This window comes from Coenobita brevimanus, chromosome 70, assembly GCF_032717465.1.
Source record: "Coenobita brevimanus isolate Jiangsu-jjx chromosome 70, ASM3271746v2, whole genome shotgun sequence".
Classification (NCBI taxonomy): Eukaryota; Metazoa; Arthropoda; class Malacostraca; order Decapoda; family Coenobitidae; genus Coenobita; species Coenobita brevimanus.
The window spans coordinates 34,503,822-34,520,142 of NC_137023.1; the positions used below are offsets into that span (position 1 = coordinate 34,503,822).

At 42.5% G+C, this 16,321-nt stretch overlaps 1 protein-coding gene and 1 pseudogene across 1 annotated transcript in view; one reads left to right on the forward strand and one right to left on the reverse strand.

Moving 5' to 3' along the window:
• The first annotated feature begins 293 nt into the window (after positions 1 to 293).
• On the forward strand, positions 294 to 411 carry LOC145406499 (5S ribosomal RNA; annotated as a pseudogene).
• Positions 412 to 6,353: 5,942 nt separating this feature from the next.
• LOC145406316 ((3R)-3-hydroxyacyl-CoA dehydrogenase) overlaps positions 6,354 to 16,321 on the reverse strand; it is a 158,100-nt gene continuing 148,132 nt past the window's right edge. The window contains exon 6 of the mRNA XM_080277479.1: positions 6,354 to 6,445. Within this exon, the coding sequence (XP_080133605.1) occupies positions 6,354 to 6,445 (92 nt within the window). The remainder of the gene's footprint in view (positions 6,446 to 16,321) is intronic.

Consider the following 16,321-nt stretch of genomic DNA (forward strand, 5'->3'; position numbering starts at 1 on the left):
CAATACAGGAAAGGGAAGGATGAGTGGACAGTATCTATTTAGATTTCAAGAAAGCATTTGACACAGTACCACACCAAAGACTTTTATGGAAACTATACCATCAAGGAGGAATTCGAGGCAAACTGTTTTGTTGCATGCAAGATTTTCTCATAAAAAGAGAAATGAGAACAATACTAAGAGGAAACTACTCATCATGGAAAGAAGTGACTAGTGGAGTACCACGGGGTTCAGTGCTGCACCAATCATGTTTTTAGTGTATATAAATGATATAAACAGTAACACTGGAAATTAAAGCTATCTGAATACCACGTTGAGTACACCGCTTCCCGTCTGATCAGCAAAGTTAAGCAATGTTGGGTCTGGTTAGTACTTGGATGGGTGACCGCCTGGGAACACCAGATGCTGTTGGCATAACGTTCTCCCTACGTGTCAAGTGGGGTTGGTGGAGGATTAGTGCCCCTCCCTGTAAAACAATTAACTCTGAGCCCTTGGCCACCCCGTTTGGGATACATGGCGTCTGGCAATGAATGAATGAATGAATATGCTGCAGATGATGCAAAAATACAAAGGAGAATTACTAACACAGACTCTTGTAAAGAGCTACAAGAAGAATTAAATAAACTTCATGAATGGAGTAATACATGGCAAATGGAATTCAATGTGGACAAGTGTCATGTAATCAAGTTTGGTAAAAGTGGAAAAAGACCTGATTGGGATTATACGTTAGGAAATAAAACCCTATACACATCAGAAAGAGAGAAGGACCTAGGTGTGATTATTAATAACAGACTATCTCCGGCTGACCACATCAGCGAGAAGGTACGGGACATGTATACACTGCTTACAAATATGAGAATAGCATTCACATACATAAATGAAGATATGCTAAGAAGGATAATAACATCATTCATTAGACCAACCCTGGAATATGCATCAGTAGTCTGGAGTCCTCATCTCAAAAAACATATAGACAAGATTGAAAAAGTTCAAAGGGCCGCTACAAGATGGATACCATGCTTAAGGGACCTAAGCTACGAAGAAAGACTAAATAAATTGAATCTACCAACACTACAGGAGAGAAGGAAAAGAGATGACATGATAATGCTATATAAGTGCATATCAGGGAAGCAGAAAATAGACATAAATGATTACTTAACATATGGAGAAGCATCAGCAAGAGGACACTGCAAAAAACTGCATAAGAAGAGAGGTGATAAAGACGTAAGGAAATTCAGTTTCCCAAACAGAGCAATTGATCAATGGAATGCACTACCGAATGAAATAGTGTGTGCCAAAACAATTCACAAATTTAAGGATATTCATTCATTCATTGCCAGACGCCATGTATCCCACACGGGGTGGCCAAGGGCTTAGAGTTAACTGTTTTTACAGGGAGGGGCACTAATCCTCCACCAACCCCACTTCACACATAGGGATGCCAACAGCATCTGGTGTTCCCAGGCGGTCACCCATCCAAGTACTAACCAGACCCAACGTTTAAGGATATGTACGATAAATATGGTTTAAGACACGGGACAGTACGAGCTTGACTCATTCCTGTAAAGATACAGTTAGGTAAGAACAATTAGGTAGGTAAGAACACACACAAAGGAGTCCAGCTAGGTGCCTTAATGTCTCCTTGGGAAGAGCACTTTGTGAGAAATGAATGAATAGTGGGAGTTCGTGGCAATGCTGGAGGTTTTGGATGGTTGTGGCAGGTATGTGTTTTTATATACCATACACTTGTGTAGATGGTGGATGTTGAGGCACTATGTAGTGTTGGGTAGTTGTTATTTGTATCTTTGTGGTGAGGACAGTCCAACATAAAAGTACGGGGATGAGTTGGCTTCTTCTTTAATGTAATGAACAATAATTACAGTATGTACTGTATACCCCTGGGGGTAGGGGGGGATTTCAAGAATACTCCCCCAGTATCCCTGCTTGTCATAAAAGGCGACTAAAAGGGTTGGCGGAGGGTTAGTGCCCCTCCTCGGAAACAAGTAACTAAAATGACAAACAATATGCCTCGGACAAGGACTGACCAAAACACGATGACCAAGGACCAGACAAAGGATATGGTAATCGGAACATGGAATGTAAGAGGAGCGAAAGTTGATGTATGCGGAATAACTGAAACTAAATCGAGAGGAGAAAGTGTGAGAGAATGGGAGTATGGATGGGGTATATGTGCAGGAGTAGGTAGAATGAAAGGGCAAAAGAAGGAGTATGTATAGTGAGTAAAAGATGGAAGAAGAGCATAAGAGAGTATGGATCAATTGGGTCAAGGATTGTGTGGGTAAGATTGAAAGTTGGAATACAAATGTGGGCGATTGTGTGTGTGTATGCGCCAATGCAAGATCGTGCAAGCAGAATGAGAAAAGAGTTCTGGACAAATGTGGAAGTGTGCATGGAAAAGTTTGGCAGGAATGAGTGTTTTTGATCAGTGATATGAATGGTAAAGTAGGGAATGTGAAGGTGAGTGGGGTGTGCCTGCTGAAACAGATGAGGATGGCAGTGCATTAGTGGGCATTTGTGCTGGGAGGGGGTTGGTGATATCCAATACCCTCTTCAGGCACAAAATGATCTACAGGTATACCTGGCGAGTGATGAGAGGGGTGGGTGGTGAACTGAATGAAAGGAAGGTAATGATTGATTATGTGTGTGTGGATGAAAGGATGCGAAAATGTGTAATGGATGCAAGAGCTTATAGAGGTTGGGGGAGTGGACTTTCTGACCATTAATTGGTGGTGGCCAGAATCAAGATCCATTTAAGATGGAGAAACAGAAGAAAAGAAGGACGGGAAGAAGGAGTATTTCTAAGGAGAGTGGAAAGGTTACAAGAGGATGAGAAAAAGGCAGAGTATAAGAGAGAAGTGGAGGAACGATTGGACAAATATGAATTGGAGCAGATGGGGGACGTGGAAGGTGTGTGTAGGATATTCACAGAAGAAATATGTGGAGCATGTGATGTGGTGTGTCGGATGAAGAGAAGACGGAGGGGTGTGCAAGGAACAGCGTGGTGGAATGAAGAGGTGAGACAGGCTGTGGCACAAAAGACGAAAGCATACACTGAATGGATGAGAAATAGGGGTGTGGAAGAAGTTGAGGGGCGGAAGAGAGAGTTATATGTAGAAAGAAAGAGAGAGGTGAAAAGATTAGTAAAAGAGAGTAAGAAGAGAGTGGATGAGGAATTTGGAAGGAACTTGAGTGTAAAGTGGAGGGACTGTAAGAAAATGTTCTGGAAAGAGGTGAAAAGAGTAAGACAGGGTGGAAGTGAAGTTAGCAGAGGAGTGAAAGATAAAAATGGTAGATGTGGAGAAGGGAGAAAAAGTGAGCAGATGGAGAGAACACTTTAAGGAATTGTTGAACATAGAGGATGGAAGTAATGCGAGTATAAGTGGCTGGGGAATGGCTGGGAGAAGGAGGGAGGTGAGAAGACAGAAAGAAATCAGTAGGATAGAAGTTGTGGAAGCAATGAAGAAAGTTACTTTGGGGAAAGCCCCAGGAATTGACGGAGTGTGTGGTGAAATGCTGAAGTATGGGGGAGAGATAGTAGTAGAATGGATGTGGAAAATGTGCAGATGGGCCTGGGAGGAGGGTAGAGATTGGAAGTCAGGTATAATTATTCCCTTGTACAAAGGAAAAGGGGAAAAAGAAGTGTGTGGTAATCATAGGGGCATTTGTCTTCTTAGCATAATAAGAAAAGTGTATGGTAGGATACTTACTGACAGAGTTAGAGAAAGAACAGAGGAATTAGTTGGAGAAGAACAGGGAGGGTTTAGGAAGAGAAGAGGTTGCGTAGATCAGATATTCATTCTTAGATCTTTAGTGGAAAAGTTTCTAGAGAAGGGAAAGAAGTTGCATGCGGCTTTCATGGAACTGGAGAGAGCATATGACAGGGTGGATAGACAAGAATTGTGGAAAGTATTAAGAATATATGGAGTAGATGGGAAGTTGTTGAATGCTGTGAAGAGTATGTATGATGGTGCTAAGGTTGCAGTGCATGTGGATGGTGAACTGAGTGAATTTTTCTCTCTGAAGGTTGGGTTGAAACAGAGATGTGTCATGTCTCCATGGTTGTTCAATCTGTACATGGATGGGGTAATAAAAGAGGTACAAGGTAGGGTAGTGGATGTTGGAGTGGCCCTGGTGAGAGAGGGTAGTGTTTGGAAACTCCCTGTACTGTTGTTTGCAGATGATACTGTGTTGTTGAGTGAAGACGAAGGGGAGCTGCAAAGCTTGGTGGATGAGTTTGGGAGAGTGTGTAAGAAATGGAATCTAAAGGTGAATGTAGGGAAAAGTAAAGTGATGGTCTTTGAGAGAGGTGAAGTCAGTGAATGTACAGCGAGGTTGGATGGTGAGGAATTGGAAGATGTGAGTACATTTAAGTACTTGGGTAGTGTGATGAGTAAGGATGGAGGTTTTGAGGGTGAAGTACTTGAAAGGGTACAGCAGGGAAGAAAGGTTGCTGGTTCCTTGAAAGCAGCGATAAGAAGCAGGGAAGTGAGCATGGAAGTGAAAAAGTTACTACATGACAGTATTGTGATACCAATTCTAATGTATGGAAGTGAAGCTTGGACGTTGCTGGAAGGACACAAGCCGAGAGTGAGAGCAGTGGAAATGAGTTATTTAAGAGGAGCCTGTGGAGTCACATGGAGAGACAGGCTGACAAATGAGGATATAAAGGAGCATTGTGGTGTGGATGTGGATGTGATAGGAAGCGTTAGGAGGAATACACTGAGGTGGTTTAGCCATGTGGAGAGGATGGAGAGTGAAAGACTGACGAAGAGAGTGTATGTGAGTGAGGTGGAGGGGGGAAGAGGGAGGGGGAGGCCGAGGATGAGATGGAGGGATGGGGTGGAGATATATATGAGAGAGGAGGGTGTGAGTTGGGAGCGGGGCAGTGAAATGGCGGGGGACAGGGCGATGTGGAGACGATTTGTTTGTGGCCACCCCGAACGGGAATGAGACGTCTGGCAGTAGATAGATAGTCTGTATATCCCAGGTGGTTCTTGATTAAGCATACTTTTGCTTCTTGGTGCTATATCCATTATGTCTGTAAATTGTGTTATTACTGTATTTTCAAAGCATTGTGTGTGTGTGTGTGTGTGTGTGTGTGTGTGTGTGTGTGTTTCAGATTTTCCATGTATGTGCTACAGTGAGGACTCCTCTTCAGCTCACATAATTCAGTGTTGCACAGATGGATATTTTCAGTTATTCCTTTCTGTGTCTGAAGATAGTGCTTGTGAGTGTTTTACGAGTTTACAAGATGCATTTGCACTGATGCTGCTTGTGTGTTGACAAACTCATGTGAGTATGTCAAGTCGCCAAAGAATTTGGGAATTCTCTGTGGGGAATGACTGGTTAATGAGGAAGACTTGAGAGTGTGTCTGAGAGTCATGTTTCTCTAACAGGAAGTGGTTGATTTAGTTGATGCAGTTATTTTCCTTGGTGCAAGCCAGTGATTCTAGTGAATGTAGGTACTGTTGAAGCCGGGCTAATGCTTGTCGAGTTTCAGAGTGTTACTATGCTATGGCTAAATCATCAGCACAGAACAGAACTGTTAAGAGGGTGCAGGAGCTGGTATGTTGTGGAGGAAAAGTTATAAAAGTGAGGGTAAGAGGGAGTGAGCCTTGTGGGACACTGTTAAGGAATATTCTGACGGAATTTTTGATTCTCATGAGTACAGTACCTAAGCTTGTCTGTCTGAAAGGCAATCGACTTGTGTTGTCTTGTCTTGTCATGTCTTTCAAGTTGGTGTTCAAGATTTTGTTTACCAGGATACCTTTTGGTAGTGTGCCAAGAGCTTTGTTTATGTTAACTAATGCTAAAATTATTCTAAATGGGAGATCTATCTCACTGAAACCATCTAATATGAGTTGAGTCAGTCTGGAAAGGTATGTGGTGGTTCAGTGCCTGAATCAAAAAACATGTAGGGATTCAAACAGAGGAAAGTGAGGGTGACATTGTTTTGAATTAGTCTTTCTTTGAAGTTGGATGGTATGCAAAGCATTTATCATCATGGATTATTGGGTGATTTGCCTAGAATGAGATCTGAGATGATGATCAATTTCTACAAAATATTAGGTGAAAGATTTGTTTATAAGCTCAGGAAACTTCAAAGATTTCAGTGATGGCATTACTGGCAATGAGGCAGAGGTGTCTGAAGTGAATGTCTGTGATCTGGTCTGGTCCTACTGCTTAGGAGTTTTCTCCACCCATGTTGGGGGGGTGGGGGGGGGAGTAAAACACATCACAATCACTTTCAGGTAATACCATAATCACTGATAACTGAACAATTGGTATTCGACCTTTGACCTTAACAGGCAGACTGAAATCTGACTTCGGATTGGCTACATAGCCAGTCCACCGGTTACTTCAACAGACGCTCCAGTCATGAAGCTGCTCTTGTCTGACAGAAGAAATGCCATAACCTCAGCCACCTCTACACAGTCACAGGACATGGGAAAGAGAAAATAGTAATAATTAATATAGGCAGTAATAAACATAAGGTTACACTCAACGATTAATCTCTGTAATGTGAATGAGTAATGATGGGAGAGAGACATCAGACAGAGATACATGAAGAAAATAAATGTTTATACTGAAAAGAATAAGCTTGGAAATAAAAGGAAAACAGAAGGAATACTGACACAGGAAACTAGTATAACATCATTGAGTATTAAAACTAATTCACAGTTCATACTCCCTCTGCCCAAAAAAGCCTGAAATTAATGGAACATTATTAAAATACAGTGCCATACAGTGACGCTGACTGCAAATGCTGCAGGTGACATCGAATGCTAATGTTTACTGACAATGTTGTTGTTCCTGTTGTTTTTATTGCAATTCTAGACTAATCTGAATGTGAACCCCTCACTGTAGGCTGAGGCTGCCTTCTCCTGCAATCCACCACCCTCTTTGCAAAGCACAGGGAAGGAGGTGTGGGACATCTATATAACTGGGCAGTGGACTATATTGAGTGTCAACACCTTTGCTGACATACGAGGTCTGTTCTGAAAGTATCCAACCATAGGCTCTAATTACTAACCTGTTGAGTTAAAACACCAAACCCCCTCAAAGTAGGCCCCTTCTGACTTGACACATGTAGCCCAGCATACCTTCCACTACCTGAAACATTGTTCAAAGTCAGTTTTCAGTATGTCCTGCAGGTGCTTCATTGCATTCACCATGATCTTTTCTCTCGGCTCAAAACAGGAACCCTTCTGCAGAGTTTTGAGCTTTGGAAATAACCAAAAGTCACACGGATCCATGTCTGGTGAACAGGGAACCTGCCAGACCTGCAGGATGTTGTGCTTGGCCAAAAATTCCTGAATCGGTAGAGAAGAATGGGCAGGGGTGTTGTCATGATGCAGCTTCCAACTTGCCGCTTTCCAAAGGTCTGGTCTCTTCCACCAAACTGCATCATAAATATGACAGATAACGTTGAGGTAGTAATGTTTGTTGATAGTTTGACCTTCTGATGTGTATTCATGATGCACAACACCCACGGTAGTCATAAAGAAACTGTCAACATGCGAGTGCATTTCACCTTGCAGCAGACCTAGTGTGCTTTTTTGGCCATGGCGTTCCTGCATGCTTCCACTGAGACGACTGTGCTTTGGTTTCTAGGTTGTACCTGTACAGTACACCCAAGTCTCACATCCAGTCATAACAGTCTTCACAAAGTCTGGAACACAATATGCACACTCCAACATGTCTTGAGCAACATTCATCCGAGAGAAGAGATCGTAGCAAATGCAACAAAGCACCTGCAGGAGATACCAAAAACTGACTTTGAAAAATGTTTCAGACAGTGGAAAGATCGCTGGGCTATGTGTGTCAAGTCAGAAGGGACCTACTTTGAGGGGAAGCAGTGTCCTAGTTCAACAGGTTACCTATTTATTTTTTTTAGAGACTAAGGTCAGATAGTTTCTGAAAAGACCTCATATTTTGTTGCTGCTGCTGGTGCTGTTATTGTTGTTGCTGTTGTTATTGTTGTGTTGTTGTTGTTGATGTTGTTGTTGTTGCTTAACCCTGGTCTGTTTGACTGGGCAGACATGTCAACCACAGGGAAGTGACTGCCCCTATGGGGTTGTCCTGTATGTTCATTACACTGATGCTGTGTCTGCACCTTAGTGTGCCATGTGCTGTGCAGTGCTTCATTTTGTGTGTTATGTTGTGTGGGCCTATTTTACCGCTGGGGCTCATAGCATCTGCAATTTCACCTAACTCAAATTAAGTTGGTAACTCAGGAGGGCTCAATGATGTTCCGAACTAAGCCCAGCTAGCTGAACTCAATCATCCATATACAAGGATTTTTCTGCTGGGTGGACATCTAGGGAGTTGGGGGGCGGGCTTGTAATATAAATACCGGTAATGTTCTGATCAAGGTCCTGTATTGCTCTGTACATTAAATGAGTATGTAGACATTTCTTTAATGGTAATCTTGGAATGTCTGGAAGTGGGATGTTGCTGCAGAGGGTTTGATGATGACTGCACAAGTACTTAATACAGTATACAGTGTATACATTTACACATTTTATGCAAAACTAAGTCCTCAAGTTATTCAGTAGCTAACATCATATGATTTTATTATTCTTAAGTGAGGCATAACTGGACTGTGCGGACTGCGACTGCAAACAACATCAACCATCCCTTCCACCCAGAAACACATTTTACTAGATATGTCTGAATATAGTGCTTATAAGCTACATATCCCTTACTAGAATTTCAAAATTACTAGGGTAATACCCATAACTTAGTAAAGGAAAAGGTACTGATGTTCAACAACAACTAAGCACCAAAGTCCATGGACCTCCTCCTCCTGATACAGTACAAGCACAGGAAGCATTCAAACCCACAAGCCCAGCAATGCTCAACAGTTGCCTATTGTGCACATTCTGTTTCAAATGCCCTTCTCTCTTGGTCCACCTTGCATTGGCCACTCCACTTTCGAGCTTTCTCAACTTTTTTTTTTTTAGCCTTGTGTTTGACCCTCCAGTGCTTGCTCCTGGTATTTTGAGTTCCTTTGACTTCTTGGATCCACCATGAACTTTCAGTTTAGTAGGATACTGTGTTTTGGGTAGTCTCCACATGACTCTCTCCCCTTTGCAGCTATGGGTCATATGCGCAGCTCTGTTTCCTTTCTTCTCACCTTCTCTTTGTTCCTGTTGCTCCTGGAGCCTTCTTTCCTCCTATTCTTGTGTTTTGGTTAACTTTCTGCCATATCTGGCTTTGGTGTGTTTTGTTTTGCATCCTCTGTCCATTCAACCCATTTACCATGCATGGGTAAACCTGTTGACAACTTCTGCTGGTGCCTCAGCAGACCTACTACTCACGTGGCTCCTTTGTGTTGCCTCTCCCAGTGCCATATTGGTGTCTTCTGTAGAACTGTTTGGCTTCCCAGTGTCACTTCAGTCCCCTCTGGTGATTCTCTGTGATATGCAATGTCGTCGTTCCCCCGCCCCATGTGGACAGTGATTTGTAATATCCCTTCCCCTTGCATTACCCTCCCGTTACACAATAGCCTAGCTGATCGACTAAGCCCACTGTTCTACCTCAACATCTCTGCCAACTCCCCCTCCTCCTCTGTGAGGCAACCTGGCATTCTCTGCATCTCTGCCTCAATGGCTTGTCACTCATCACCTCTTCAGAACCCACAAAGGGGGCAACACATCAGTCCCTTTACCAGCTTCTTCCTTCCACTGCATCAACTAGCTGCTTCCTTGACCTGTTATGGGCCCCCACCTAAACTGGGCAAAAGCCTGCCCAAAGCCACCACATCACTCCTTTGTGATGTCCAACAACCTGTACAGGCAACCCCCAATATCCAAACAACCAATATCCCAATTTTTGCTTATCAGAATCTCCATTTTTTGCACCAACATTCTTTAACCATGTCAGTATTCTTATTAAAATTCCCTATAAAAAATATACCCTAGTGAAACTGTTTTTTACCACATGCACCACTGAACACAAAGAATACCCAACCAACTCTATGGAGTGTGTGCCTGTACTGTATGCTGTCAGGTACAGTAATCTCTCAATTATCCGGCGCTTTCTGCTGAGCTGTATAAAAAAAATATCCGGCAAAATTAAGCAATATCCAGCTCAGAAATGGAAAGCAATCGGCAGTGCTGTGCATTTTTCGACAGTAATGTGTATCATCTGGTTCAGATACAGGACCCAATCAGTGCGTGGGCAGACTCCGCAACACATGCCAGCCAATCTCAGTGCAATGCAGGAGCAGCCCACCCAACACGCCAAGCCAACCATCGCCCTTTCATTCTCTTCACTGGATGCTGTATAATAAGGACGTATCTGTGCCTTGTGCATTTGTGACCCATGCAGTGGCTACCCCCCATGTGCTAAGACTTACCCTATGGCTCCCTGTGCCTTGCTCATTGCTGAAGTGCTGTGACTTCCCTTGTGGCCCATCAGTGCTCCCTGCCCTAGTGCTCTGACTACTGTACCCTAGTTCTTCATGATGTTTGAGTCTGTGGTTTTTGTGGCAGTGCCAACACTATGTGAGTATAATAATTTTATGTACTGTATTACTGTACTAGGGGTATTGTATCAATACTTTATTGTATTTTATCCTTGACTGCGATCTTTTACTCACAGGTAATATTGTAAGAAAGTTTTTAGACAGGGAGTAGTGACGGATAGCTCAGTGTGGTGACATTATCCAGCTCAGTGCCAAATGGGTTCCAGACTGGGGGTACCGATGCAATATCCAGCATTTTTGCAGTATTCAGTGGGGTTTTTGGCTGAATTATGCTGGACAGTTGAGAGATTACCGTAGTTGCACATCCTGACTCGTATGTCTACCAATCAAGTCCCATTTTTTAATCATCTCGCTCAATCCACCACCTCCCTCCTGTCAGCCATCTTCCTAAAAATTTGGAGTTGTGCACATAATCATTGAAGGCCATCAGTGTTTGGAAGTGCCCTCTATTTATTCGTTTGCTGTTCGTCTGGAGATCACTCCTAATCATAACAGTAGGTGCATTACTCTTCAATGACCGTAACAAAATCTAAATATGTTCAATTGATCATGGCCTCTCATGCAATATGCAAAGTATGATAGTGGTTGGTAAACATGACTTTCATAAATCTATCTATCTATTTATCTATCTATAGCCAGATGCCTCAGTCTCATAAGGGGTGGCCACAAAAAAACTGCCCCCATGTTGCCTTGTTCCCTATCATTTTGGTACCCTTCCCCCAGCTCACACACACCCTTTTTCATATACCTCTCTCCTCCATCCCTCCTTCTCATCCTCAGTCTCCCCCTACCTCTCCCCTCCTCCACTCACATACACTTTCCCTGTTAGTATCTCACTCTTCATCCTCTCCACACGATCAAACTACCTTAATATATTTTTCTCCTAATGCTTTCTATCACAGCCACACCATCACCACAATGCTCCTTCACTTTCTCAGTTGTCAGTCTGTCTCGCCATGTAACATGACATGCTCCTCTAAAATAACTCATTTCCACTGCTGTCACTCTTGTGTCCTTCTAACGAGGTCCAAGCTTTACTTCCATACGTTAGTGTTAGTATCACAGTACTGTTATGCAGCAACTTTTCTCCTTCCATGCTCACATCCCTATTCCTCATCACTGCTTTCAAAGAACCAGCAACCTTTCCTCCATGTTGTACCCTTTCAAGGACTTTCCATTCTTGCTCATCACACTACCCAAGTGCTTAACTGCACTCACATTTTCCACTCCCTCACCATCCAGCCTCACTGAGCATTCAGTGACTTCATTTCTCTCAAAAACCACAACTTTATTCTCCCCTATATTCACCTTAAGATTATGTTTATTACACTCTCCCAAACTCATTCACCAAGCCTTGCAGTTCCCCCTTCATCCTCTCTTAACAATACAGTTATCATCTGCAAACAAAAGACCAGGAAGTTTCTAAATGATGTCCTCTCTCATTAGGGCCACTCCAACATCCACTGCCCTCCCCTATACTTCTTTTATAAACTCATCCATATACACTCTGAACAACCATGGAGAGATGACATATTTTTGTTTCAATCCAACATTCAGAGAGAGAAAGTCGGTCAGTTCGCCATCCACATGCAATGCAGCCTTGGTGCCCTCATACATACTCTTCATGGTATTCAACACCCTCCCATTTACTCCATATATTATTAATATTTTCCACATTCCTTGTCTATCCACTCTGTCATGTGCTTTCTCCGAATTCAAGAAGGCCACATATATACAACTTCTCTCCCTTTTCTTGAAACTTTTCCACTAAAGACCATACAATGAATATGTGATCTACACAACCTCTTCTCTTCCTCTCTGTTCTTCTTCAACTAATTCCTCTGTTATTGCCCCAACTCTGTCAATAAGTATCCAATCATATACTTTTCCCATTACACTAAGAAAAAAAATGTCCGTTTGATTACCACATACTTCTTTTTCTCCTTTTCCTTTGTAGATAGGACTTCCAATCTTCCAGGACTTTACCTTCCTCCTAGGCCAATCTCCACGTATCCCATATCCTCTCCACTCCTCTCTCTCCCCCGTGCTTCACCATTTCACCACACACACCATCAATTCCCGGGGCTTTCCCCATATTGATTTTCTTCACTGCTTCCACTACGTCCATCCGACTCTCTTCCTCCCTTCTCATGTCCCTCCTCCTCCCACCTATTCCACGGCCACTTATACTAACGCTACTTCCATTCTCTATGTTTAACAATTCCTTAAAGTGTTCTCTTCATCGGTTCACTTTTTCTCCTTTTTCCATTTGAAATCTGCCATTTTTATCTTTCACTCCCCTACTTTATCACCCTGTCTAACTCTCTTAACTTTTTTCTAACATTTCCTCCACTTTACACATATTCCTTCCAAATTCCTCATCCACTCTCTTCTTACTCTTTCTTACTAATCATTTCACCTCTCTCTTCTTCTCTACATATAACTCTATTCCATCTCTCAACTTCCTCCATGCCTCTGCTTCCCATCTGCTCACTATATGCTTTCTTCTTTTGCACCACAGCTTGTCTCACCTCTTCATTCCACCATGCTGGTCTTTGCACCCCTTTCATCTTCTCATCACCCAACACATCACCTCACATGCTGTACAGATTTATTATGTGAATATCTTGCACACACCTTCCACCTCCCCCATCTGTTCCAAATCATATTTACCCAATCGCTTCTTCACTTCCCCCTTATATTCTGCCTGTTTTTCATCCTCTTGCAACCTTTCTACCCTATTTGTATGGACTACAGAACTTCCTTCTGCCTTTATCTCCTTCTTTTTAGCCATCGCATTTGAACAGTCATCAGCATAAATTCGCTGCAAGTCTACTCGTGTGATGTGAGTCCTTTTGTCAGGCAACATTGTAAGGGGACAAGTTGCCACAGAGACTTTTATACATTTTAATGACATGTTTTTAAAAAGTGGTACTAGAGACTGCCTAGAGTACAGTATTCTGTTTACTATAATTGATTAGTATAAAAAAGTGCAAGAGTTGACAATGTTATCGAACGATGTATAAGCGTAATACTTTGGTATTCTTCATTATAACCATGTCTAAGCTCCCTTCCTTTCTCTCCCCTTTACTCCTCCTGACCTCCCCCACACCCCTCCCTCTCCCTCCTACCCCTACCTCACTTCCATGCCTCTCCACTTCCTCCTTTCTGCACCTTCTCTACCTACACTCATTTATCCGTGGAACTAACCTGATTGGCGCATTGCAATTCTCTCTTGACTGTTTACTAAACCCAGTCTGCCTTATTCCCAATTGCTTGAAGTACTACTAACTATATCCAAGGTTTATTATAAGTATTCCTTCCTGTTCTAGTTCCATTCTCACCCTCCTCGTCTCCTTCCCACTTCTCTCCAGTTGTCTTTCTATTCTCCACCCTTTGTCACTACCAACAACCAGGAGATATACGAACACTGAGGTCTCATTCTTGTTATGTATTCCTTGCCAGTATTTGTTTGAGTGAGCCTGGCAGTCGGTGGCTATTATTTCAGTAGGCGAAATTAAACAGACTTTTCTGCCCACTCCTCCTACTTCTCACCCTCTCTCTTCTCTGGGAAAATGTTCCCATTCTCCTCATACTGTTCACTGAATCATGAAGCAGTATCAGAACCACTTTCGAACTACTGCATCACGTTTGGAGTAACGAGTGGGAGAAAGAGACTGCTGCATGGCAAGAAACTCTCGATGCTGAGAATCAAAAAGGTTACAGAAATAGACAAGAAATAGAGAAGAGTGCGGTTTTATTAGGTACATTAGCGCCATGGCTGATGCAAGGTAGACAGGGTGGAGAAAGAGAGAGGGAGAGGGAGAGGGAGAGAGAGAGAGAGAGAGAGAGAGAGAGAGAGATGAAAGAGACCTGGAGAGGGAAGGAGGAGGGGAGGGTGGGAAGGGACATGGGATGGATACGAGAGAGAGAGAACGGAACTTTTATCGTTCGTCAACATTTATCTGTCGCCTTTTTCACATTTTTACGCAAATCAGATATAAAGAATATGCGTTATGGGCGATTTATAGTACTAATTCTTACAAACACGTTTTTAAAGCGTATAAAAGCCTATGTGGCAACTAGTTCCCATACACCATTGCCAAACAAAACAACCCACATCACACAACCAGGCTTGCAATGAATTTGTGCTGACAGCTGTACCTTGACTCTCACCACTGCCAAGTGGTGGTCAGAAAGTCCACTCCCCCAACCTCTGTATACTCTTGCATCCAGTACATACCTTCTCATTCTCTCATCCACATACACATAATCAATCACTGCCTTCCATTCATTAAGTTCACCAACCTCCCTTCTCATCACTCGCCACATATAGCTGTGGATCATTCTGTGCCTAAAGAGGGTGCTGGCTGTCACCAACCCCCTCCCTGCACAAATGTCCACAAAAGCACTATCATTCTCATCAACTTCTGTTGGCACGTCCCACTCACTTCCTATTCCACCCACCTTCACATTCCCTATTTTCCATTAATATCTCCAATCAAAAACAGTCTCTCACTCTCAAACTTTTCCATGCATGCTTCAACATCTGCCCAAATTCTTCTTTCTCTGCTCGCACGGTCTTCCACTGGCACATACTGTATACTGTACACAGACAATTGCCCACACCTGTATTCATACTTTCAATCTTACCCACACAATCCTTTAACCCTTACACCGCAGGCATGTTTCCCAATGTTTTGCGTCTCCAGCGGGGTTATTCGGGCTCCGACAGACTCTCAAAAAATATTTGCCAAAAATCAGTTATTAGTCCTAGAATATTAAAATTACATATGCATATGGCACATACCTTCAGCTTTCTCCTGGGATGTTTGTTGAGCTTTCGTAGATTATCGTAGGACCTCTAAATTTGGGTAATGAAGTCTCTACACTTCCCGACAACCCGTAATATGATTACCAAAGCCAGATATTAACACTATAAACACTACTCTATGATTATCAAGTAGTTTGGGATCCATACTCCAAATAAAAACCACTGTGAAAGCAATGAAAATTATGAGCGTGTATGACCTTCCCACTTGCGCTAGTTCGCTGTTGGTATTCTGTCATTTATTATTCATAAAACCCCTCACACTTTATATTTCTATTACTATATAACACTTATATATATCTACAGTCTTTATCCATAAGTTTCCTTCAGTAGTATTAGTTTATTGTCACTGTAGGGATTCAATTTCTTTCAGTAAAATACGTAACATTCACTTTCTCGTCCTGTATACTAGCATTGAGAGTGAATGTCACTTTCACCTCACTCTCATAACTCATAGTATTCAGACATGCTAGAGTGAAACTTTCTCTTTCATTACTCCTAGGGTATATACTCGTATTCTTATAATACTGTACTACTCATTTACATTTCTACTTACGTTCTCTATTTTATTTACGTTATTTACATTTCTATTTTATTTACTCTGTGTTATGCACTGTCACTTGCAGTAACTTATAAAACTATTTTCCACTGTTCATGTATATTTACATTCATTACTTTCACTTGCTGTTTACACATTATTTACACATTATTTACAATCCACTTGCACTGTTTTACTCAATAGAAAGATCGTAGTCACTCTTTTATCAATTGTCAGCCCTTTACTTCTTTCCACACGAGGTTTAGTAAGGGGTAAAGGTCACAGGGCCCTTTGCATGGGGGTGAAAAGTCCCTGAAGTCAGCAAGAGCAAACAGACGTACCTCCACATTGGAAGATGAGAGTGAACTGATAAGGGTGGGCCGGGGTGGTGGCTTACCAAGGGAAATGCACTACTGCCAATGTTAGCCTCCTGACTTCAGCT